At 38.8% G+C, this 25,728-nt stretch overlaps 2 protein-coding genes across 5 annotated transcripts in view; one reads left to right on the top strand and one right to left on the bottom strand.

The window, feature by feature from the left end:
* Positions 1 to 5,872: 5,872 nt before the first annotated feature.
* Positions 5,873 to 12,819, bottom strand: PNN (pinin, desmosome associated protein). Its single transcript, XM_004269995.4, has 9 exons — positions 12,688 to 12,819; positions 11,953 to 12,024; positions 11,557 to 11,625; positions 11,126 to 11,198; positions 10,916 to 11,010; positions 10,677 to 10,752; positions 9,388 to 9,543; positions 9,172 to 9,310; positions 5,873 to 8,436 (listed from the first exon to the last, which is right to left on the bottom strand). The coding sequence occupies exons 1-9, from the start codon at positions 12,798 to 12,800 to the stop codon at positions 6,962 to 6,964; spliced, it is 2,268 nt and encodes a 755-aa protein (XP_004270043.2). The 5' UTR covers positions 12,801 to 12,819; the 3' UTR covers positions 5,873 to 6,961.
* A 133-nt stretch (positions 12,820 to 12,952) lies between these two features.
* TRAPPC6B (trafficking protein particle complex subunit 6B) overlaps positions 12,953 to 25,728 on the top strand; it is a 14,302-nt gene continuing 1,526 nt past the window's right edge. The window contains exons 1-5 of one of the 4 annotated variants that reach the window (XM_033428404.2): positions 12,953 to 13,089; positions 21,549 to 21,616; positions 22,358 to 22,475; positions 23,419 to 23,502; positions 25,234 to 25,327. In XM_033428404.2, coding sequence (XP_033284295.1) covers positions 12,979 to 13,089; positions 21,549 to 21,616; positions 22,358 to 22,475; positions 23,419 to 23,502; positions 25,234 to 25,327 — 475 coding nt within the window. In that variant the 5' untranslated portion in view covers positions 12,953 to 12,978. The other 3 variants (XM_033428406.2, XM_033428407.2, XM_033428405.2) reach the window with 3 other exon arrangements.

Below are 25,728 nucleotides of genomic sequence, written 5' to 3'. Positions count from 1 at the left end.
TAAGATGTTATGGAAAAACTCAAACAAACTTTTTGGCCACCTCAATGATACGTATTTTTACCTGGCTTCTTTTGCTCAGTATGGTAGTTGTAGGAGGTATCATGTTGATGATGTAGCTGTGGTTCATTTATTTTAATTGCTGAACAGCATTCCATGGTATGACTATGCCACAATTTGTTTATTCCACTGTTGAGGGAATTTGGGTTTTTACAGATTGAGCCATCTATAAATAACACTGCTAGAGACATTATGTACATCTGTTGGTGAAGAGTGCATACTTTTCTATTGGATTTATACCTAGTGATAAAATTGCTTGGATATAGGATATGCAGAAAAATGTACTTCAGCAGATATTGCCAGTTTTCTAAGGTGGTTTTACAAATTTACTTTCTCACCAGCAATATACGAAATTTCTCTTTGCTCCATAACCTTACCAACAATTGGCATTGTCACTCTTTAATTTTAGCTGTTGTGGTGAGCATCTATTTCTGGACTCTATTTCATTTGTCTGTTTTATACTTTCACTAGTACCACAGTCTTAGTTACTTTAGTTTATAAAATAAGTCTTCACTTTGTTTTTCGTCAAGGATTTAGTTCTGTACCTTTTCTATTTCCATATACATTTTAGAGACACTTGTCAATTCTTCTACACCCCACCTCTCCCTTCCCACACACACTTGTGGAATCTATACTGGAATTGCACTGAATCTATAGATCAACTGGATGGAAACTGACATTTTTATAATAGTATTTTAATGATGGAATCTGGTACATTCTTTCACCTAATTCTTCTAAAATTTCAATTTAAACAATTGAAATTATACAGAATATGTTCTTTAATGACAGTGGAATTAAACTACAAATCAGGGGACTTCCCAAGTGGTCCAGTGGTTAAGACTCTGTGCTCCCACTGCAGGGGGCATGGGTTTGATCCCTGGTCAGGGAACTAAAGATCCCACAGGCCATGCAATACAGCCATAAATAAATAAACTACAAATCAATAATAAAAAGGTAACTAGAAAATTCCCATACATTTGGAATTTGTATTTGGTTTTTCAGAAGTTTTACCATGCTCAAGTGGTTTTATTTATCCCACTTGAGGTTCAAGACTATGGCCTTATTGTGTTTCTTCAGTTGTGCAAGATCCTCAGCCATTATTCACTGACCATCTCTGATCTACCATTAAATTTGGCCACTGAATTCTTAATTTCAAAGTGTTTCTCAGTTCTAGAATTTCCATTTGGCTCTTTTTTAAAACTAGTTTTCCATTCTCTGTTTAATTTCTATTCCTTGTATATATTAAAGTTATTTTTTAAAAGTCCAGGATTGATAACACCATTATCAGGATTCCCTTTGGCTCTGTCATCTTTGTATCTGTTGTCTTTCGACTACAAGGTCTTATCTCCTTTTATTCTTAGTTATGTTTGATCATATACGAAAAATTGCATATAAACTTGAAACATTGGTGATGTCATCTTCATACAAAATTTAACTTTGCTCCTGCAAATCCCAGATAACAATCCAACAGGTTCATTCAGTCCCTTTGAAGACTGGTCTATTTCTGGTTCATCTTATTCCTAGAGTATAGCACTTTGGGGTTCCAACCCAAAGCCTGGGGTGTGGGAGGCTTAAAAGGGCTCCCCTTTTTAATGGCTGTTGAACTCAAAATTTTGTCTGCCTGGCACCTTGATTCTGTTTTCAGCATCTTGGCAGCCTCTTCCATAACAGGATCTAGGGGAAAAATAACCCCAAACACCAGGCACCTGTTTGGGTTTCCTCTTTTCTCAGATTTTGGCCCTATAATTCTATAGTACCTTAATGGTTTTCTGAAGGTTTCAGATTTTCATATCTATACTTCTATACACACACACACACCCACCCCACAGCTTTTCTAGTTCTCAGTGGGAGGATTGGTCCAATTTAACTACCTTAACTGGAAGTGATACATATCTCCAACTCTCTTCAATCATCTTACCCCCATACTCTCCTGAAACTGCTTTTTCTAAAAAAAATTATGTTATTCAAGTATAGTTGATTTAGGGACTTCCCTGGTGGCGCAGTGGTTAAGAATACACTTGCCAATGAAGGCGATCTTCCTGGTCCAGGAAGATCCCACATGCCACGGAGCAACTAAGCCCATGGGCCACAACTAATGAGCCTGTGTGCCACAACTACTGAAGCCTGCGCGCCTAGAGCCCATGTTCCACAACAAAAGAAGCCACTGCAATGAGAAGCCCGCACACCGCAATGAAGAGTAGCCCCTGCTCGCTACGACTACAGAAAGCCCATGCACAGCAATGAAGACCCAGTGCAGCCAAAAATAAATTTTTTAAATTATAAGTACAGTTGATTTACAATTGTGTTAATATTTGCTGTTCAGCAGTGATTCAGTTATACGTATATATACATTTGCATATTCTTTTCCATTATAGTTTATCACAAGACATTGAATATAGTTCCCTGTGCTATACAGTAGGACCTTGTTTATGAAACTTTTTCTGAAGGTCACTAATGACCTATGTTGCTAAATTCAGTGATTCTTACTCTTCATTTTCATTAACCTATCAGCATCACTTCACATTATACTGCTGCCTCCTTGAAACACTTCCTTCCCTTCCCTTCAAAAACACCACTCTCTTTTATTTCCTTATTTCTCTGGCTTCTGCTCTTTTGCTGGTTCCTCTTCAGCTCCCCATCCTCTTAAAAGCAGAAGTGCCCAGGGCTGTCATTACAACTCTTTATACTTACTCCTTCATGATCTTACCATTGATACACTTAGAACTCTCAAATTTACATTTCCAGTAAAGTGCCTCCTGAAACCAAATGATATGTCTAGCTTCTTCTACTTCGCATCTTCACTTCGATGTCTAATAGGAATCTCAAACTAAGCCCTTGACCCACTCACCTTCACTATCCTCAAACCTGTTCGTTTAACCTGGTCTTTCCCATTTCAGCTAATGGCAATTCACTTCTAGCTGCTCAGGTAAAATCTTTAGTCATCCCTGACTTCTCACACAACATAGTCCACCAGAAAATTCCTTGGGGACTATCTTAAAAATATATCCAGAATCTGATAACCACTTCTACTGCTACCACCCCAGCCTAAGTTACTACATTTTGCCTAATTATTGCAATAGCTCCTTAACTATTTGTTTCTGCTCTTGGTCCCATTTAGTCTTTCCTCAGCACAGCCCAGAGTAGTACTGTTAAATTCTATCATTTAACTCCCCTGTTCAAAACCCTCTAATGGGGACTTCCCTGGTGGCAAGAGTGGATAGGAGTTTGTCTGCCAATGCAGGGGACACAGGTTTGATCCATGGTCCAGGAGGATCCCGCATGCCACGGAGCAACTAAGCCTGTGCACAACTACTAAGCCTGTGCACAACTACTGAGCCTGCGCTCTAGAGCCCGTGAGCAACAACTACTGAAGCCCATGCACCTAGAGCCCGTGCTCCACAGTAAGAGAAGCCACCGCAGTGAGAAGTCCCTGCACCGCAAAGAAGACTAGCCCCCCGCTCGCCACAACTAGAGAAAGCCCACAAGCAGCAGTGAAGATCCAACGCAGCCAAAAATAAATAAAATAACAAAAACCAAAAAAACCCTCTAATGACTTGCCATAAATAAAAGCTAATGGACTTAAAATTGCCTGTAAGGCCCTGTACAAGCTGGGCCTATTATTTCTCTTAACTACTGTACTTTTCTCTCTGCTTACCCTGCTCCAGGCACATCTCCTTGGCTCCAGCCAATGGCTCAGTTCATTGTTTCAAAGCATTATCTGGATGTGATGGAAGAGGCAGCTTAAGTTGGAAAGACAATCAGAGATCAAATCACACAAACCACATTAATGGCCCATCACAATTTATTCATGATATTGCCTATATCGCACAAGGCCCTATCCTAGGTATTTGAATTACAGCAATGGGATTAAAAAAGAAATCACTCTCATGGAGCTTGAATTCTAGTGGGAAGTACACAGTGGATCAAAGTACAATATAGCTACATAATGCTGTGCTATGAAAGCAAATAAGGCAAGGAAAGGGGACAGCGAGGGGAAGTGTTATAAATTTAAATAGGGTACTGAAATGGCAATGGGAAGCAGAGTTGTAGGCATCTGAACATCATGCCATGTGAGAAAAGGATAGTGTAAGAAATTTTCAGATACTTGAGGTTTATTTTTGCCAAGCTGCAATCTTCCCCACTGATTTCTTAAAGAAAGTCCAACCATGTAAATAGGCTACAGGTTTTCTGGGCTAAGCGCTTTTATAGCAGTATCTCAAGGGAAACTAGTTAAGACTTTTATTCAATGATTTCAAAAAAGATTTTTAAAAAATTCATGTTAAGAAATTAAACCCCAAAACATTTTAGTGACTTGTTATTCTGAGGGCATTGGCCCACATTACTATGCCATGTAATCATTTCTTTAACTCATTAGTTTACAAACGCATTCAATTGCTACTTTAGTGGGTTTTGCTTGGCCCAAATTACTAGAGTATTCATGTGTATAGTTAACAGAGGTCTAGACAGTGCATAGACAAGCCCTAGCCTGGATACAGCTCATTGAAGATCATACTATTTTCTAATTTCTGTGGCCACACCAACCTTGGAATCCCAGAGCAAATGAAGTGTTTCCTAAGCAGCCCCTTAAATGTCTCTAATTAACAGAAGTCCAAACTAATTTCAGTCCTTAGTCACTAGCTGTATCCCTATTCAGCTTCTAAATTTTCCATAAAAATGATTTCTAACAGGACCCCTGTATGTCTTTTTCTCCTAAGAAAGTTTCATTACTTTTAAATTCTAACATTCCTTGTATCTTCGCAAGGAACCAATTACACAATTCTCTGAACATAAATTCCTTAAAATATCATTTCCGTTGGCTGGTGGGAAGCAGCAGCATAGCACAGGGAGATCGGTTTGGTGCTTTGCAATGACCTAGAGGGGTGGGACAGAGAGGATGGGAGGGAGGCTCAAGAGGGAGGGGATATGGGGACATGTGTATGCATATGGCTGATTTGCTTTGTTGTGCAACAGAAACTAACAGTATTGTGAAGCAATTATACTCCAATAAAGATTTTTAAAAAAACCGGATCATTTCCAAAGATAAAGCAAAACTCAATTTTAAAAATGAAACTTTCCAATTTATAAATGCATACCACTAAAGTCAGTAAAATTCAAGTTATTAGTTTTCTATATACTTCATCAGCAGAGCTTAACTAAAATAACTGAAAATTGTTCTGCATATTCCAAAGATCTTTTCCTTTTTTTCTCCTCATGCATAAGCCCAAAATAATCTTTTGTATAAGCATCATGACAACTGTTGAAATTTTCTGGATAAAAATGAACAAAACTTAATTTGTACAAGATCTTAACACATACAATTATTTTAGATTCATCAAATAAGGACTTTTTAAAAAAAGAACCAGGTTTTACAGTCATCCCTCTTAAGTGTTTAACAACCTTTTCCCCATAATTGCACACAGGAAAATAAAATTTGTTACTGCATGCTGGAAAGTATTAAAATTCCTGGGTGAAGTGACCCTTGATATAAACAACTGGCCCAGGGATGCAGGTAGCTAGCTCTGCAGCCTGAGAACTTCTTCTCCTTTACTATTTAATAATTGCTCCAAGAAAGGATTTTTTAAAAATATTTCTTTTAACATGTTCACTTACATTTATACAATGCTGAAAACGTATGTTGACATTTTTACTCTTACCGTTTACTTGTCAAGGGAAGGCATAATGAATATTCAAAGTCAAGCCTAAAGCTGTAGTCACAACGTTAAATTATGAACTCAAAAAAGGCCGTTTGCAATTTAAGTGCTCTCTTGTACAAAGTATCAAAAAGTTAAATACAAGTACTAGTCTTAAGCAGTCACACAAGTCTAAGCCACATTTATTTGCACATGTATAGTAATGGGCAACAGATACTCCAAATTTATACAAATTTATAAAACAACAAAGTTAATAATCATTTGGTACCACTTGCGTGTTATCTTGCTTACAGATTCAAGTGTAGATGAACTTCCTTCATTTTGTAAACTTTCATACAATACTTACTAAAACAAAAATTCTTGAAAACACATTGGCATGTTTCAGTTATGGCCAACACAAAAGTTAAGACAAGACCACAAACTCAAAATCCAAGCTTAGAATATACTTTTCTACCTCTCTTCCCTAGAAAGTGACTTTTTTTCTTTAATAGATGTATATGCTATATCACACAAGTAACCAAGGAGACAAAAAATGATGCTCCCATAATCGTAAAGAAAACTCCAACCAAATCATACTGTTTTAAGTTATCTACCAAATATATGGTTTAAGTATGAGAAATGGGGAAATGCTTAGATTAAAATAACAAGGGAGATTAGAAAGAAATGGTAAGTGATTTTAAGGAGAACAAACTATGTTCCCAACAAATCTGCAAAGATCTGACTTTGACAACTCAAAATAATTGTCTAAGGCAAATAAATGTGAGGAAACCTTCAAAAACATTCTAATCACGTTCAATATCTAGTGATAAAAGCTGAAAATGATATCAAGAGAATACTTATTATACAAGCGTCAACAAGGACATCCCAAAACTAATGAAAGAAATGCACATTTATTTCTACAAAAGCAATGTATAATACAGAAGGGAACAGACTTAAAGATTTACCTATTAAAATATACAGATTCTTACTGAAGAGTATAGGATATTTAAAAAAGATGACAAGGGATGTTAATTTTTTTTATTATTATTGTTTTTACATATTTTGGAACCTCACATAATTTTGATAAATAACTCTTACAAAATTATGCAAAAGTACAAGAATGTCTGGTAAACAAACAGTCTGTATTTTCCAAAAAAATTTTTACAACATGCAATTCTTAAGGCAGCATTCTCCTTACAAGGAAAGGTAATCCTTTTACTCATCAAGAAATCTTCTGCTGCAAAGAATAGGCTAAGAAAGCCTGGCTTCTTCCATTAACGCCTTTTGTCTTTCCTGTCTGATTTTCGGTCTCTTTCACTTCTTGAAGATCTTTTGCCTGATCGACTACTCTCTGATATAGACCTCTTTCTGTCAGACCGGGAATTCTTATCCTTTGATCCTTTTGTATCTCTACTACTACCTCCTTTTGAAGATTTGTGACTTCTTTCTAGTCCTGAAGCATCCCTTCGCTTCCGATCCACGCTCCTTCTGTGCTTTCTATCTCTGTTATGTCCCCGTCCCCTACTCCGACTTCTACTCTCACTACTACTAGTAGTGCTGCTGCTACTGTCTCTACTGCTGCTGCCACTTGTACTGGAGCTGCTACTGGAACTACTTCGACTACTGCTACTGCCACTGCTGGAACTGCTTCCACTGCTGCTACTGGTTGAACTGCTACTAGAACTACTACTGCTACTGCTTCGACTTCTACTCTTGCTGGTTTTATTTCTAGCTCGACCTCTACTTCTGCTTCTCGTTTTGGTTTTGCTCTTGCTCTCTGAATGTACTGTTAAGACTGGTTCTACTATCACCTCAGTGAGTTTTACGGATTCTACAGGAAACTCCTTCCTCTCAGGTGGTAAATGCCCTTGCTCCTGAATAACCTGAGGTGGTGGCTGTGAAACAGCTAATGGCAAAGTCTCAGGCTGAGAGAGAGGCTGGGGCTGGAGTACTGGTTGGGGTTGGGGTTGGGGTTGGGAGTGGGAGTGGGAGTGGGAGTGGGAGTGGGAATGGGAGTGGGAGTGGGAGTGGGAGTGGGGCTGGGGCTGGGGCTGGGGCTGGGGCTGGAGCTGGGTCTGGGTCTGGGTCTGGGGCTGAGGCTGAGGCAGGGATTGAGGCTGAGCCACAGGCTCAGGCTGGGGCTCAGATTCTTTTTCTTCCTTTTCCTCAGGCTCATTTTCCATTTCTAGAGCACTAGCATTCTCTTTTGCAGGAGAAAGAGATTTACATTCTTTATCTGGCTCAACTTCAAATTCCATCTCTGGCTCCAATTCCTTGCTAGTTTCATTTTCTGAAGGTTCTATGCTTTCAACTTGGTTGATTTCCATTACCTCCTGCTCAGCAATTACATTTTTGACACTCTCGACCATCTCCAGCACATCCATAACTTCTTCAGGCTGACTATCCTGCTGCTTCTCACTTTCCCTTACCTCAGTTTCCTCCTCCAGCTTAACTTCCATTTCCTGCTTCTGTTCCTCCTCCTCCTGTTCTTTCTCTGCATCACTATGAACTACACCTATTTCCTTTTCCTCTTCCTCGCCTGCTTCCTCTATTTCTACATCATTGTGCTGATTACCTGTCTCCTCCAACTCTTCCTCTCGCTGAGCCACCTTACCCTCTTCTTGTTCCGACTTCTGTTCTTCATTACGCACCACTTGATGCTCTTTTTCCTTCATTGATTGTCTTCTAGGCCTAGCCTCCATTTTATTTATTTGTTCTGCAAATTCGATGCGTCTACCTTCAAATAAAGCTAAAGGATAAAAATTTACACGTGTAAAATATACTATGATTTAGAAAATTCAAAATCACAATTTGACACCTGGTCACAAATTGTCATCGAGCTTATCTAAATGTCTTTTTTGTAAAGAGATGACAAAAGACTGATTACAGCATGTAATTACAAATTGATATAAGATGACAAAAGCAAAGATCCACTGGAAACCTATACACTAAGAAATTAGCAAAACCACACCACGTTATCTAACTGACGGAAAAACAGGATAATCTTTTGCTATTTTACTTCATACTAAATGAAGAAAATAAAGCTTCTTTCAAACAATCAGTTTTATGGTATCATATCATGCATTAATTTTTTTGATCCCAAGGAGACACAAATCATCTAATCACCATCTTAGTAGTGTCTACCTTCCATGTGTGCTTCCTCTATGGACTACATCAATGTTGACTTTTTCTTGATTCATCAGCATTTGTATCTGGCTACTAAGAGTATCAAGCAAAAGAGAAAGCTCACTCAAATGCTTAAGAAATAAACATGCATTAAGCACCATCACCTAATATACAAGTTTCCAGTTAATATCTATCATGAAACAAATGCTCCTGTACTCCAAACACATCAGCATCTTAGAATATCTTTCTAAAAAGTTAACTATTGAATCACAGATGTCACAGGAAACAAACATGTATGTATTTGTGTGTTACCTTACCCATTAAGGAAATTTCAAGGGACCTCTTCATTTATACTTACCATTCATTTTTCTCTGTGACTCTTCTATTAGTTTTTGGGTAGCTGGACACATTCTTCCAGGAATATAGAACAAATGGGGCTTTGTTTTAGTTCTTATATATTTAATTATCTTGGCATTATGCTCATTCCATTCTTCTTGCTAAAGAAAAGGTAAAAAGGTCAGCACTTTTGTCAACATGAAGGATTACCAATCTTAGAATTTCAAAATATACTCACCAGCTGCGCAAGCTCAACCTTCTGTTCCAAAAGCCGCAGTTCTGTCTGTTTAGCACGCCTCTCTTCAAACAGTTCTCTCCTCTCATTTTCAACCTGCTTTCTTTCTTCTTCTGCCTGCACTTCAAGTTTCTGTTCAATTTCCTGGCGTCTCTTTTGCTAAAGATAAACAATAATCTTTAAAAGCTTATTATACATCCTGATTATGTGAAATATCACAATTTTACTGTTGTCTGCAAACATGTTTCACATCTGCAATTCAGGACACCAGCTAATTCAAACTTGGCATTTGAGGTGGACTGCAATTTCCCTTCCAGGAAATGGGGACTGAAGTCTTTTCATGTATAAATCTAAAGTTTAAAGCCATTAGCTATAATATCAGTAAGTGTTTTATTCCAACGTAATTTATGAAAGAACCTTACCTAAAAGTTAACCTGAAAAAGAAGAGTATTGTCTTTATAGGTTATCTTCAGCTATTCTTTCCAAAGCAAAGAATTTGAGACAAGTGATGTCCTAGTGAACAAAGTAACTAACAAACTAGTCAACTGTTTTTAAAAATCTACAAAATAAAAAAATCTACATTCTTCAAACGTTGATGCTTTAAGTTTTTATATTTTCTAATAAAGTTAACATGAAAGATGAAATAAAATAACTGAATTGTTATCTTTCACTATAGTTCTCCCGAGAAGCAACAAGTTTGTGTTCAACTCCAAGGACACAATTTTGTAGCTTTAGTAAAATAAAAACTTCCAGGAAAATGACACAGTTAAATAAACTCTGGAGGGCAGGGAATATAATTTATGCTGTTGCTTCTGGAGTGCCTCTGAGTGTGTAAGTCTTAGAAATTATAATTATTTAATAAATTACGATGATTAGTAAGTTCAACACTCTGTTTGAAAGAAAGCACTCTAAGGCCTAAAGAAATTAAGAGACATGTCCAAGACCACAAAATGAGATTGTTATAGAGCTGAAACCAGAATCCAGGTTCTCCTGAATCAGACTAGGCTCTTTGAACCACAAAGCAAAGTTCACTAAGTTATTTTAACAGCACCTCAAAAAGAACCAGTCAACAGTATAACAACTTGAGAAAGTTTTAAACGTTTTTGCTTGGCTTCATTTTAGGCTAGCAATTAAATCTTTTTCTTCTCTCTTTTTTTTCCTTAGGAAATATTAGTAACGCGCTTTATGAAGCTTACAGTTAAATCTTGAGAACTTTTCAGTGTTTAAGAAATATGTCATCAACTACTTTGATAGCTTAAATAAAGGAAGCAAAGGAAAAATTGCATAAATACCCTTTCGGTAGCAACAGTGGATTCTTGTTTAAATTTCTGAAGGGTGCCCATCAACAAGCCAAATATTCGTCGGTTCCTAAAGAACAGAAAAAAAATCCAATTTCAAAAGGTTCCACTTCATTTAAGCCTGCCATTTCCTAAAAGAAGCATAGCATAGACACTTGAACAATTCCTTAAATTTTCTTAAAATTGCATTATTTGACAAGAGTTGTTTTCCTCCAGAAAGATACTTAAGATACCTTTGCTTTCCCTTTTCATCCATATTTTGATCCTGGATAAGGTCTCTCCGTGTGCGCTCTTTGGAGGTAGCTACAACTGAAGACTGCAAAGCTGGCTACAGGAGAAAAGAAATTTCAGTTATTTAACTAGCATACTGTGGCACTCCTTTAAATGTACTAAGGTGAAAATACTATATTCACCCTCTATGAAGTTCTTTTAATCTCAATTACCTTCTTAACATCATCGTCCTCTGGGTCGCTTTCTTGGCGTGATTCTCTCCGAGTCCGACGCTCCCCGCCCAGCCTGACAAAGGAAAATGAATTTAAAAGGACCAATTCAAACTCTGATCTCCTATACGTCTCAAGCTGGTTAAGTTTTTGTAGTACAAGTCAGAAAAGTAACCCAAATTATTTTCTCAATATTATTCTTCTCATGACCTTTACTTTGGTAAAGTTTCTGTTATTGTTAGTGAAGAATTGAGTTTTGAGGGATACCGGCTGTCTCAGTTCAAATACCAAGGAAACAGACTCAGGGTAAGTGCTATACTACTCAATTCTAATACAACTTAATTCAACAATATTTATTAAATTTTTATATTTGTATGCTACCTCAGAAAATGGAACATACAACTATGCCTTCAGAAACTTGTCCTCTAACATACCTACTGACTGCCCCTTCAAGGTCTCTCTGTTTGGCTGGGGGTCCTCCTCCAATATCTGAGAATCCACGCCTGCAAAAAAAAGGCCAACATAAAGTAAAGCACTTGGAATTTGAGAAAAATGGTATTTCCATTTAAGGAAGATAATTTAGTTGCAATAAAAAAAAAACTTCCAGTTAAAGTAACCTTAAATTGGCATTTACTTCAAGATACTTTTGTAGCATTTCTTTTAAAACTATGAGAATAAGTTAAGTGTGCACATAACTGGTATAGCAGCTGATCACAGCTTCAAACAAACCAAACATTTCTAACATTGGCTCGACCACGAAATTTGTTTAAATCATTTCATTAATTTAGTGTAGTAAGTACCAATGAATTAAAATCCTAAGGAAATCTTACCTCAGCAATAAACTACCACGTCCTCTACCTCCACCAGGACCAGAAAGGGCCAGCAATCTGGCTTGGATGGGCCTACAAGATATTTACAAATCAGTACAAAAATCGTTTCTAATAGCACCAAATATTTTAACGGGTGCGGTTCATCATCAAAAGAAATTAACCAGAAAAGTTCGAAGATGATGGTTTCAAAACCCACGTGTTTGAAACAGGACACTAAGCACTTTGTTAACTTCCTGATTTTTCCACGACCAGTATCACAGAAATTATATTTACCTCGATGCCACTACACATTAACAAGCTTGAATCAGGTCCGGATTTCGCCAACCCAAAGGAAGTTGCACGTGGGCAAGAGCCAGGGGGCGAGGCGGCCGGACCGCGTCCCGGGAGCGTCTCCGGGCCAGCCCCGAATCGGGTGGCCCCGGGCGAAGGAAGGCTTTGTGCTGCAGTTCCGGGCCTGCAGGGCCGAGGGCGGGAATCGGCAGTCTGGGCCTTCCCGCTGGACGGGAAGCCATCCTGGCGCACCCAGGCCCCGCTCTCCTTCCTCACGCACCTGAGCTCCAGGACTTACGGTGGGAGCCTTGGAAATTCCCACCTCACCGAGGACGGGGTTCCACGGCTGCCCCGGGAACAGGCCTCGATGTTCGAGTCCTCTCAGGACTGTCCGCCCTCACCGCCCCAACTCACCCCGGCTTCGTGGCTGCCTCTCGGAGCCGGCATTTCCCATCCGCCCCTCACCTCACGTCATTCGGATCCCGCCCGGTGAGCTTGCGAATATTCTCATCCACATTCTTTAAGCTCTCTTTGGCCTTTTCTAGCTGCTCCTGCAAAGTTCTCACTGCGACCGCCATCTTCTCCCTGCAGCAGGCTCCGAGATTGCTCTCCAGGCCACGCCTGCTTGTGTCGCGCCGCGAGACGCGAGAAGACTGACTGCTGGACTCAGCCAATGGAGATAGGAGTTGTATTTCGGCCTCAACCACTCAGCAACCGGAAGGGGGAGAAGCTGCCAGCCTTTGTGACTCTGGGCCAATGAAAAGTCCGCCAGACGGTCGCTTCCCTCCCCGATTAGCTGCGGGTGGCTGGGCTCGGCTTCTAGCGCAGAGTCGGGGCGGATTTGAGAGTCTCTGGGTTCCCGAAGACGTGAGTTTGCGGGCCGGCTCTTCTGGCGGGGAGAGTGGAGTTTTCCAGCCCTTTTAACCTGTATATGACGGCCTCTTATCGTTTTACCATCTGTTCCCCTCAGAGTAGGGTGCAGGCGAGTCTTTTTTTCCCTTTTTCCCGGGTAAATGATTTGATTAGGACAGGGTGCGGCCGTTCTGTTGGTGCGCATGCCCAGAGAGGCAGTGGGAGGGGCGCAGGCTTCTCTTGACTAGGTTAAGCTCAAATGAGCAGAGGGAAGCGAAAAGTGAAGGAAGAGGAAAAGTCATTCATCATAATAGCTAACAATTGCTTTGTGTTGTACTCTGTGAAACATTTCACGTGCCTTATCCCCCACAAACCAAAAGCGTGAATAAACTGCCTGTTAATACTGATAAGGAAATACCGTAACTGTCCCCAGGTCACGCCGGCCCAGAATCATCATACGATCGATCAGACTATGTGCAAGGCTTTACTACAATTAAAAAAGAGACAGAGACAGAAGAGACGTGCATTAGCCTCTACACCGGTCTAGAGCTGGTTGGTTTAAAATAGGGTCTGGGGGAGCAGCGCTACTGTTAGCTGTGTGTGTGTCGTCCACCTTCTGGTTCTGCTCTACCCGCACTGCCAAAGTGAGAACCGGCTTTGTTCCAGAAATGTATTTGTAAATTGTAGATCACTAAGCATTTTCCCACAGAAACAATATTATCAATAATCCTTGTGTTCTCATCCTCCATCTGCAGCCAGTCATCCTTGCACCAAGCATTAGCAGGCCAACTGTATTTAATCTGAGTTACCATTTTAATTCATCCAGCAATACTTAAAAGCCCTTACTGTGTTAAGCTAGACTCTGGAAAAAAGCCTAGAACAAGATAACTGTGGTTCCTGCTGCCATGTAGTCTGTAGGCTCCTCAGGGAGCAAAGATCATTCATGTACTTATTCATTCAACAAATATTTATGGAACGCCTGCTTTTTGCCAGGCACTATTCTAGGCCCTTAGATAGTCAGTGTACAGTAAAGATATCTGCCCACAAGGAGCTTGGAGGCAGGAAGAGTGAGGAGACATATGATAAGTGTAAGTAAATTACATAGCATGGTAGAAATGGGTTAAGTGCTATAGAAAAAAGAAAAAGTAAAACTGGATAAGGAGGATGAGTGTTGATAAATAATTACATGACTCTGGGACTTCCCTGGTGGTCCAGCGGTTAAGACTCCGTGCTTCCACTGCAGGGGGCTCTGGTTCGACCCCTGGTCTGGGAACTAAAATCCTGCATGCAGTGTGGTGTGGGAAAAAAAAAAAATTACATGATTCTGATTGTGAGCATACTTTGTCTCATTGATCCTTATTACAATCCTGTGTAGTAGGCAGTACATGAAACCTGAGAATGTGGTAATGGTACCACGAAGTATAACAATGTTTCCATGGGAGATGCTTCTAGAGTTAGCCAAAAACGTAGGATCTATTCTTACTTCCGTAGACTCTATTACTAAGATCCTGGGAAATTTAACATAGTCTAATTTATGGGGGATAATCAGTAGGATGCCATGTTCAACATTTAGTAATGCTCAATAAATATTAGTTTCCCCTTTAGTCTCCAGAATATGCAAAGAACACCATGTTACTGTGGTTTGAGAAATTGACCTTGGTAAGTGGCCAGTCTTTTGCTTAATCTTTGACCTTGATGGTGGTGATGAGGGAGAATGCAGTTGGGACATAAAGGACCTGATTTCACATATGGGAAATTTTAGTGCTGGAAAAAAAGATTAAGATTGCAAAATACTCTTCAAAATTAGTGTTTCTTTTCAAAGGGTTAGGTGAAACTTACATGCTTGATTTTATGAGGTGATGGAAAAAACGGATCCAAACATTAGAAGGGGATATGAAAGGGTATGAAGAGTTGAGAGGTTATTGTTAACAATTTGAGAAGACTCGACATATTACTTCGGGGGAAACAATGAATTAATTGGGGGAAAAAATCTGCTTTGTAAATTACTAAGAAAAGATCTAATCATAGGCTAAGCATCACGTTTAAGACAAAGTTTGCCAAATTTAAGACGTGCATATGATCTAACATATGTATTCGCATGTCTGTAGGGGTTAAGTCCCACATCCACCATAGATTCTTAGATGAACTCCGTCCCAAAGTGACGTCGCATTTCTGATGTCTTTAATTTGTATTTTCTGATTCAAATTACCTTGTGCTTTGCTTACTCCATCCTTCTTGTCCCTTGTACCCTACTCCCAGTAAACCTCCTGGTGGTCAAAACGGCTCTAAATCTTTTTGTACACCCAGGCTTAATCCAAAATGGATTGGGATAATCTCTCAATATACCTAAAGTATATAGCCCGAAAAATGACGATTTATTCACTTAAAACAATTGTATTTATTTATTTATTTAGGCTGCACCAGTTCTTAGTTTCTGCATGCGGGATCTTTAGTTCCGGCATCCAGACTTAGCTGCCGCATGCATGCGGGGATCTAGTTCCCCGACTAGGGATGGTACCCCGGACCCCTCCATTGGGAGCGCGGAGTCTTACCCACTGGACTACTCGGGTAGTCCCAATATTCGCTTTTTTTTTTACAACTTTTCATATTAAGCAACATATGGCAGAAGTGGAAGCTTTTGATGAAGCTAATAGAAATTCTTGTCGGTTCTAACATAGCTAATCAACACAGAGATGGCAGCGGGAGGTCCCGTCTTATTTTACCACCTCCCGCGCCGGCCGCCTTCCATGTTGTAGGGGGAAGAAACCTTCCTCCTCTCTGGGCGTCAGCGGTTCACCCCGCGGAAGGAACTCTATGACCATAGAGCTGGCGGAATGCCGGGGTAGAGGAGACCGGAAGTTGTTTTTTCGCCTCCCCCGCCCAAGGGCCGGATGGGGTCTCCGGGAGCTGGGTTTGGTTCCCGCTGCTGTCAGACCCTTTCGTTTTCCCAAGGACTTAGTGGTCCTAGGGTGGGCTCGCCGCGGCCCCCGGCTCACTCCGGTATCAGCCTTCGGGAAGCTGAGTGAATTCCTCGGTCTCTTAGCAACGAGGGACGGGCTGCGGACTGAGCGAGCGGCGGCGGCTCAGCCCAAGCTGCCCAGGCGCTAGCCGGAGCTCCGAGCCCGGCCCAAACGGGAGCCTAAACCCGGAGCTTGGAAGAATAAGCAGGAAATGGCGGACGAGGCGTTGTTTTTGCTTCTGCATAACGAGATGGTGTCTGGAGTGTACAAGTCCGCGGAGCAGGGGGAGGTGGTGAGTGCTGCCACACGCCCTTGAGGTCCTTTTGCGGTGACACTCCTTGTTTCCACTCAGTTTTCTTTTACCCCCGTCCCATCACCACTCATCGCCTCCCGAAGTGTAGGCAGATTGGTCCACCTTAAGGTATCTTAAGCCTTAGAACCTATCAGCTGTCTTCAGTCTTTCATCCTTGGCGCTTTCGTATCTTTTACTATTTGATACCTTTTTGTCCAGTCTCATATCTGTGTGTGGCACGCCACAGATTTTTTGTTTTGTCCCTTCCATGTGTTGTCCCTACCATGATTTGCGTCAGAGTTAACTGCTGATTTTGGCACCCCTACTTAATTCGGCTGTCACTTCCAGCACTTCCCAGTCGTCCACTGGACAGACCTCTCCCAGCCTGAGAATCCTGTCCCTCCCTCCCCATCCCTAACCCTCAGTAACACTCCAGGCAACTCAAAGAAAGAGGGCTAATGAGATAATTTAAAAGAATATTTAGTGTCCATTATATGTCAGAGCTAGTTGCTAGGGATATGGTAATGAGCGAAACAATGGCCCCATCCTCCTGGAGGTTACTTCTAACGTGTGGTAGTCTTCATTCGCTAATTGATTCATTCAGAAAATATATTAAGCGTGTATGTGTATTGTGGGCCTGACATTGTTAGATGAATAAGATAAAGTCCCTGCCTAACAGTCGTTGGGGAATAAGGGTTCAATGAATAATTAACGTATTGGGTGGTAATTAGATATGGAATCATGGAGTTGTAGGATTTTATAAATGAAATATTACAAAGCCATGCTCAAGTCAGAAGCTCTAGTTTCTATAATGCTATTTGATAAAGAGGGGTGGAAAGTGAGGGCAGGAAAAGCATCCTAGGCAAAGGTAAAGTCATAGAGGTATGAAAAAGTGCAGTGCATTTAAATATGCTTGAGTATTTCACTGTGACTAGATTGAATAGGTGGAGAGTGAGAAGTTTTGAAAGCTGAAGCTAGAAAGAGGTCTGTATGATTAACAGACATGGACCTTCTCAGTGGAGGATTTTTAAGGAGGAGAATTACATGCTCCATTTGCATTTCAGAAAGATAAACCATTATTTGGGCTGGAGAGGGAAGGTCCTTGTAGTGAGAAGACCCATTATTGGAGGAGTCCAGGCAGGAGATAATGAAGATCTGGATAACGAGAAGAGGAGAGAAGTTTTGAGAGATAGGAGGTAGAATCTCTAGAACTTGATTAGGTATAGGAATGAGAGTTGAAAAATTATCCCCAGGTTTTTAGCTTGAGCCACTGGGTTGGATGGAGAGGGAATAAAGAAGAAAGAGGTGATGATAATGAATTATTTTGAACAGGTTGAATTTATGGCACCTGTAGGACATCGAGGAAGAGGTACTGTCAGTTTGTAAACTATAAGAAGGATACTGGCTGTTTTGGGTACTATAACAAGAATGCCACAGACTGAGTGGCTTATAAACAACAGAAATTTATTTCTCACAGTTGTGAAGGCTGAGAAGTCCAAGATCAAGGCACCAGCAGATTCAGTGTCTGGTGAAAGCCTCCTCCTGGTTCATTTATGGATGTGTTTTGGCTGTGTGCTCACATGGTGGAAGGGACTACCTAGCTCTCTGGGGTCTCTTTTATAATAAGGGCACTAATGCTATCCTTAAGGGCTCCATCCTCATGACAGAATCACCTCCCAAGGGCCCTACCTCCTAATACTATCTGGGAGTTAGGATTTCAGCACACTAATTTTAGGGAGATATTAGTAGGAAGACATCAGGAAGAGTATTGGAAATGAAGCAAATTCTATTCCTTTTTTTTTTTTCTGGCTGTGCCTTGCTGCATGTGAGATTTAAATTCCCCAACCAGGGATTGAACCACTGGACCACCAGGGAACTCCCCCAAATTCTATTCTCATTCAGATCCATCTGTAATAGAGATTTTTTCCAAGTTACAAACTTTTGACTTTATCATCATCCACAAGCAATAGTTAATGTTTTGCATCTGTGCTAAGTGCTGAGTAGCAGACATTTGCTGTTTGTGCAAAGTCAGCTTTCCTTATACCCTTTTCCCAAAAGAATAATTAGCAACACACCTTTTGTTTTTTGTTTTTTTTCTTTGCGGTACGCGGGCCCCTCCACTGTTGTGGCCTCTCCCATTGCGGAGCGCAGGCTCCGGACACCTAGGCTCAGCAGCCATGGCTCACGGGCCTAGCAGCTCCATGGCACGTGGGATCTTCCTGGACTGGGGCACGGACCCATGTCCCCTGCATCGGCAGGCAGACTCTCAACCACTGCGCCACCAGGGAAGCCCCAACTCACCTTTTTTAATCACAAAACCTCTGCTCCCCACCCCACCATGTGTGCAATCAATTCTCTTCATTCTACTCTTTCTACTTTCTTTTCCTGTTCCAACTCTTGCCCAGGAAAACCTTTTTTAAAAATCCCTCTCTTTTTTCCCCCAATGGATTAGCTAAAATAAAACAGCTGTTCTAATCATGACTGATAATTCTGAGACATGTGCTAGTCCTATAAGAGAAAGGAAATCCATAAGTTTTGAATCATTTAAACTAAAAACAACTTTCTTTTCCTATTGCAATTTGTATATGGTGGGGAAAAAATTTTAAGTCCATATAAGCAAAAGGGATTTTTAAAAAGTTATATGGTAGTCCACAGGGCAAGATGGGAATAAAGACAGACCTACTAGAGAATGGACCTGAGTTTACCGGGAGGGGGAAGGGTAAGCTGGGACAAAGTGAGAGAGTGGCATGGACATATATACACTACCAAATCAGATAGCTAGTGGGAAGCAGCCACATAGCACAGGGAGATCAGCTCGGTGCTTTGTGACCACCTAGAGGGGTGGGATAGGGAGGGTGGGAGGGAGGGAGACGCAAGAGGGAAGAGATATGGGGATACAAGTATAACTGATTGACTTTGTTATAAAGCAGAAACTAACACACCATTGTAAAGGAATTATACTCCAATAAAGATGTTAAAAAAAACAAAACAAACAAAAGTTATGTGGTAGTCTTGATGAGTAGAATCCATATTGGAGTCTAGGTGTATGAGGGTTTGTTAGTGTCTCTACTTCGAGTGTGCTTCAAATTTTTCATAGTAAAAAAATGTAAAAAAGATATAATCCTATCATCCAGAAATGGTTTTTATATATCTTTTTAAACATAAAGTCATAAGTGTAAGTGAAATAAAGGAAAAAACCCAATGTTCTCACCTTCCCAATCAATGATTTTCAAACTGTGCTTGAAGAGGAATTAAGTCTAAAAACTGAATAATTGGACATTTACCAATTTATGGAGAATAGTGTTTTTTTTAAGGTTAATGGATAAAATATTCTTAGGTTTTTCTTTAAAATTTGGTACTTTACCTAGTGAGCACTCACAGATGCCAAAGTGAATGAACAAGTGCAGCATCAGAAGGTTTTTCCTGGGGCTTAATTCAAAAGCTCATGTGATCAATAGCTAAGATTTGAGAATGTCTGCATATAAGCATATTTCCTGCTTATCAGTATGTTCCTGGGTTCCTGTTCCACAAAGAGCATCATGACTTACAGGTACTCATTCTACCTAAGCAAGTTTGGGAATGGGTGTGGAAATTAACAGAATGGTGCTGAGTGGTCCAGTAGAGAAACAACATGATTTGGTTTTTACAAAGTCTGTACCAGAAATACAGAAGATAATCAAAGGAAGAAAAAAAAACTAGAGATGAGATCACTTGGAAGGCTCTAACTGAAGACCAGGAGAGAAATGAATGCTAAGAGCTACTTAAGCAGTCAGGAGAGAGAAGATGGATTTTGAAAAGCATGTAGATAATAGGCTCCACAGGACTGCAGTGTGTGTGGAGGGCTGGGAGCAAGGAGGTGAAGAAAATGGAAGTTTTCTGGTTGTGGTAACTAGATAGATGGTGGTGCCATTGATGAAGTTAAAGAATTTTGGAGGCAGAGCAAGCTGAGAATGTTAAGATAATATCATTTGAATACACCTAATTTGAGGGGCCTGTGGGACCTCTGGATGGCTGTGTCCACTAAAGTCTACTAGAAATACAGGTTTAATAGTCAGCCCCATTAGTAGCATACATGGTTCCTTAGAATAGAGTTCAGCAAATAATGAGGCCTATGGTGGTAGCGGGAGGCAAAGGCTTCAGAATACATAAAAATTCTTGCCCTTTTGGAGCTGTATTCTAGGAGAGGGTGGGGATGAAGGGACATGAGCAATACAAAATTAGTAAAATGTACATTAGGTTAAATGGTGAAAGAAGTTCCTTGGAGACAAGCAGGGAAATGAGATAGAGCATCAGAATCACTTTAGGAGGGGTTCTTAAAACACAGCTCGCTGACGCACACCTACAGTTTCTGATTCACTAAATTGGGGGTGGGATTACAGAATTTGCAGTTTTGACAAGTTCCCATGTGATGTTGATGTTGCTAGTCTTGGGACACAATTTGAGAATTACAAGGATAGAAAGTTTCTGAAGTGGAATGATACTGTATTTTAAAAGGTTGAAATGAGCCTCATTGAGATGGTGACATGTGAGTGAAGACTTAAAGTGAGTGAGTTGGTCATGTGAATATCTGGAGGAAGAGCTGCCTATGAGATTGGAGCCTGCCTGGCATGATTAAGAACAGCAAGGAGATCAGTGGAGCTGGATGGAGTGAATGAAGAAGAGTAGAAGGTTGAGGCCAGAGAGGCACAGGAGTCTGGATTGTATAGGGCTTTGTAGTTCATCCAGAGAATTTTGAGTCTTCGACTTAGGGGTGGTATTTAAAGCCTTAAGAGTGGATGAGATTGTCAAAGGAAGAGTGAAGCAATTGCATGATTCCAGGCATAGGAAGGTGGGGTCATCAACTAAGACATACTGAGAAATGGAAAGCTTGGATGACTGTAAGAGACATTTTGAAGCAAGGGACGATAGACTTAGTGAAGGCACAAAGGGAATGACTGACAGAAAAGTCAAAAGCGATACCATGACCTCAGTTTTATAAGTGAGGAGAGGAGTTGAAAATGGAAAAAGCCAGGGAAGGTGAGAAGAGTAATTGGGAAGGGGCTTTGGCATTTCTGAAAAGTAGTAACAGTTCCCTGTTTATCTTATTGCCTTATGAAAATGATTAGTACTAAGAAAATTCAAGTATGACTTGTAATTCACTTTTTCTTACAATGTTTCAGTGAAAAAAGTATAAATATTTACATTCTAGCATTCTAAATTTATTCAAAACTGTTTTTAAATAGGAAAATGGACGCTGTATAACTAAGCTGGAAAACATGGGGTTTCGAGTGGGACAAGGATTGATAGAAAGGTGAGCAGTATGGATTTGAAAATTTTCTTCCAGGTAGGTTATGAACAAAGATGATCCATTTCAAAAGACTGAATAAAACTTGAGACAATTTAATTTTAATTCCCAAACTTTATTTATTCTCTGTTCTTTAATTCACAGATTGAAATTTCTTTTTAGGTCTGATGCTATTTTAACTCAGTTATCCAACTTTCATGTTTTAATATCTGAAGAAAATATGTATCTTCTATGTTTTAGACTTTTTTCCTGAAAACTTTGGTATGCTGAAACAACCATCTAAAATCTTACTGCATTTCCTACTTAAGATCTAATATGTTCTTTAACCTAAATGGAATTTTGTTTAAATGCATACCTTAGAGTCTCTTTATGCATGTAATAATCTTTCAATTTATAGATCAATTTTTTTTAGTATTCCTTTCTTACTATCTGAAATAGTTGAACTCTGATTATATTTTATATAACAATACCATGATTATGCTCAGTTTTTTTTTCTTAATGTGCTAATTGTACCTAAAATTGCTGCGTACTGTTAGACTAATACACCTTTAGACTAATTTTAGCCCCCAAATTATATAACAGAATGTGAATCCATTGAGATGGGATCTACTTTGCTTGGTGCTTATCACTTTATGACTGTCAGTAAATGTTCAGTGCTGTTGTGGCATTTGAAAATTAGTTAATAATCTGCCCCTCCTGCTTTCTTTGGAGGAAAAGTACTGTGTTACTTCTAGTTGATCTTTTTAGGTTTACAAAAGATACTGCAAGGTTCAAGGATGAGTTAGATATCATGAAGTTCATCTGTAAAGATTTTTGGACTACAGTATTCAAGAAACAAATTGACAATCTAAGGACAAATCATCAGGTATTTAGATAAGGCCTATTTTTTAAGTCCTTTAACTTAATATAAATGTATTTTAGTGATTTACTTACTATGTAAAACTTAATTTCTCGTCAACTTTGGAATGTTTCTCTTACATGTTATTAATACATCATTACTTTTTTTCTCTAATAGGGTATAGTGAATAAAGACCAAGAGACAATTATCAGTAGTTATAGCTGTCCCTTTCCCTCAATTAAATTTTAAGTTTTAAAAAGTAGCAGATGTCAGAATGATAAAGGTTTTATTATTTCATTATTATTACTTATAATATGCAGAACCAGAAATATATCACATTTTTCTGAAGGCTAATTTAGAGAGCATATTTAACTCTTAAATAACTCTTACCTGTTTAGTTGCTGTCATATTTCTTATTCTTAAAATATTTTGTTAAAATAAAAATAGGTTGCATGGAAAATCATGCATAAAATAGATTTTATAAAACTCAAGGAAATATTTGGAGTATATTTGGCATTTTAATAAGGTATAAAAATGAAAATAATGTATCTTGTAGCTACCAATAGAATTCATTTTTTCAGATAACAGTATCAACCTTAGCTTATAAGTACCTGAAATGCTAATAGGAAGAAGTGACTATGATTTTTGGCTTTCTAGGTATGAGTTAATAACATATAGCTGCTAATTTCACCCGGACATGTATTTCTGATTCTTTCGCACTAGACTGTGTTCTTTAAGGATAGGAACTGTCTTAGGTATCTTTGTATCTTCAGTATCTTAAAGCATTCAATAAATATTAGTGTTATAAAATGCTGAACTCTTCAGCTTGAACATTACAAAACTTCTTCATATAAAGAAAATTTGACCAACAGAAAGGAGAGTTTTAATAACTTTAAAAAGTTCTTAAATTGTTTTGAAGGGAAGAGTACAGATTACATTGACTTTGGATGTTTTTCTATTTTTGGAACAGGGCATCTACGTACTTCAGGACAACAAATTTCGCCTGCTTACTCAAATGTCTGCAGGAAAACAGTATTTAGAACATGCATCAAAGGTATTTAATGGAATAGAAGTTCGGGGTTTTTCTATTATGAAAAAAGTAGAACCATAGGGAAAAGTACAATGCCAATCACAACAGACTTTTGAATTCAAAATATGTTTTTAAATTGTTCCTTTTGTTTAAACACTTTTCAATGAAATAGGAGGTGTTCATCATATTGAAACAACTTACATTAACCTGTAGCTAAGTAGGCTTATGATGACCAATTAAAGAAACACTATAGTTTAAATGCCATTAAAAATGTAGATTAATGGTAGATTCTCGAATACAGTATGGATACATCAGAAAAGATACTCAAGCTTAAAAAAACTGGTATTAGCTATGCAGAATTATTCACCTCAGAGTTCATATTTACAATCTCCATCAGTAAATTTTAAAAATGTTTTAAATATAATTAACATTTGTTTCTAAGAATACATGTTTTGTGTTAAGTATATCTGTGTTTCTGGGTTTCATGTATTTTTTTTCAGTCTCAGGTAGGAATCAATAAATAGACCAGATGTATTAAAGAAAAGCTGACAAGTTTTAATGTAAGGGTTCCTTTGAAGTGGTTAAAATATCTTGGGCAAGCATAGCTCCAGTGGCGCAATCGGTTACTCTGCGGTACTTATAAAATACCTTGGTCAGTATGTATAAGCTGCTGTTTATCTGTAAAATCTGTCCATATCTAAATTATCTAACACAAAGGCAGTTTGGTGTAGTGGAAAGAGTATGGACTTGGGACCAAATAAATCTAGATTTTAAGCTAACTCCACAACTTATAGGTTTGTGACATTGGGTAAGTTACATAACCCCTCTGGACCTTCCTTAGTATCCTTATTAATAAAATTGATTATAATAATACCTATATTATAAAGAATCTCTAGGTTCTCTCCCAGCTTACAATTTCATGACTCCATATCTGATTACTTATCAGTACCCATTTATTTATATTAATTATAAAATAATAATATTCTATATTATTCATAGATACATAGTAGTGTTGTTGAATATCATGCAAAATGTAGATAATAAAAAATTTCTTGGATTATTTGATTTTTGGTTCTCATTTTTGTCCTGGCTGTCTCTGCTATGGCATAGTCCCATTTCCCTTCCTTGTTTCCATATGACAGGGTTTCTCAACATTGGCGCTTTGATATTTTAAACTAGGTAAGTCTTTGTTTTGGCAGGCTATAAGTCTTGAACAAGTCAGGATTCTTGGTTGTAGAAAGCAGAAACCAATTTTGATTGAATGGAATAATAATTAGTTAGTTTACAGAACTGATGGGAAGGCTCAGAAAACAGGCAAGAACCATGGGAGCAGGAATTCCCTCGTGGTCTAGTGGTTAGGATTTGGGGCTTTCACTGCTATGGCCCAGGTTCAATCCCTGGTTGGGAACTGTGATCCCTTAAGCCGAGCAACATGGTGTAGCCAAAATTAAAAAGAACCATGGGAGGTTAAAGCAGCCAGAAAGCCCAAATCACTCCACAAGGAGGGTCTATTTAGAACCCTTCAGGCAGCACTGAAGGTAGACACAAATCACCTCTGCTGCCTCTGGAACTAATTCTAACCGGTTTCCAGCTTGGTTTTGTCACAATCATGATTTTCAATGATTTGAAAAATTCTTCCACAGCCCTTTCTTAAACAGCAATGACTTATTAATATCAAGGTTTAACTATCATTTATCAATAGCTTTACTATCTTAGTAAATCCTTAATATATTTTACACTTTTTTTTCTTTTTAGTACTTAGCATTTACATGTGGCTTAATCAGAGGTGGCTTATCAAACTTGGGGATAAAAAGTATTGTAACAGCTGAAGTATCTTCAATGCCTGCCTGTAAGTTGAATTCACATTTCTTACAAATGTTTTTAGCAATTATTTTTCAGGTCTGGTGTTTTTTTGTTTGTTTCTTGTTTTTGTTACTTAGAGAACATTTAAAATGCTAAAACCATTTCATTTTACTTTTATCAAATTTTAACATTTAATGTAGTAACATGTAGCATACTTATATTCATAGTCAATGATTTTTTAATTCATAATAGTGATTTAAGAAAATGTGCTAAGGAAATCCAAATTTATAAGACAACTTAAGGAATGATTCTTAACTCTTAAAGGACAATTTTCTGCAGTATTCTTTTAAGATAGCAAATTTCCTTATAGTGTTGAAAATTTTTTTAAAACAGTTTTCTAGAAAATATCTATTATATAAAGCTAAATAAAGCCAACTAGTCTTTTAT

This window comes from Orcinus orca, chromosome 2, assembly GCF_937001465.1.
Source record: "Orcinus orca chromosome 2, mOrcOrc1.1, whole genome shotgun sequence".
In the NCBI taxonomy this organism is placed as follows: Eukaryota; Metazoa; Chordata; class Mammalia; order Artiodactyla; family Delphinidae; genus Orcinus; species Orcinus orca.
This window is presented reverse-complemented; position numbering and strand designations above follow the sequence as displayed.

What these genes read in the sequence shown, in the direction of transcription:
- PNN (XM_004269995.4), bottom strand. Translation starts at nt 12,800, where the DNA reads ATGGCGGTCGCAGTGAGAACTTTGCAGGAGCAGCTAGAAAAGGCCAAA. An exon ending in AGGACGATGATGTTAAGAAG is followed by an intron (nt 11,011 to 11,125) that starts GTAATTGAGATT and finishes TTTCTCCTGTAG; the next exon opens with CCAGCTTTGCAGTCTTCAGT. An exon ending in GTCACAGAGAAAAATGAATG is followed by an intron (nt 8,437 to 9,171) that starts GTAAGTATAAAT and finishes TTTATCCTTTAG; the next exon opens with CTTTATTTGAAGGTAGACGC.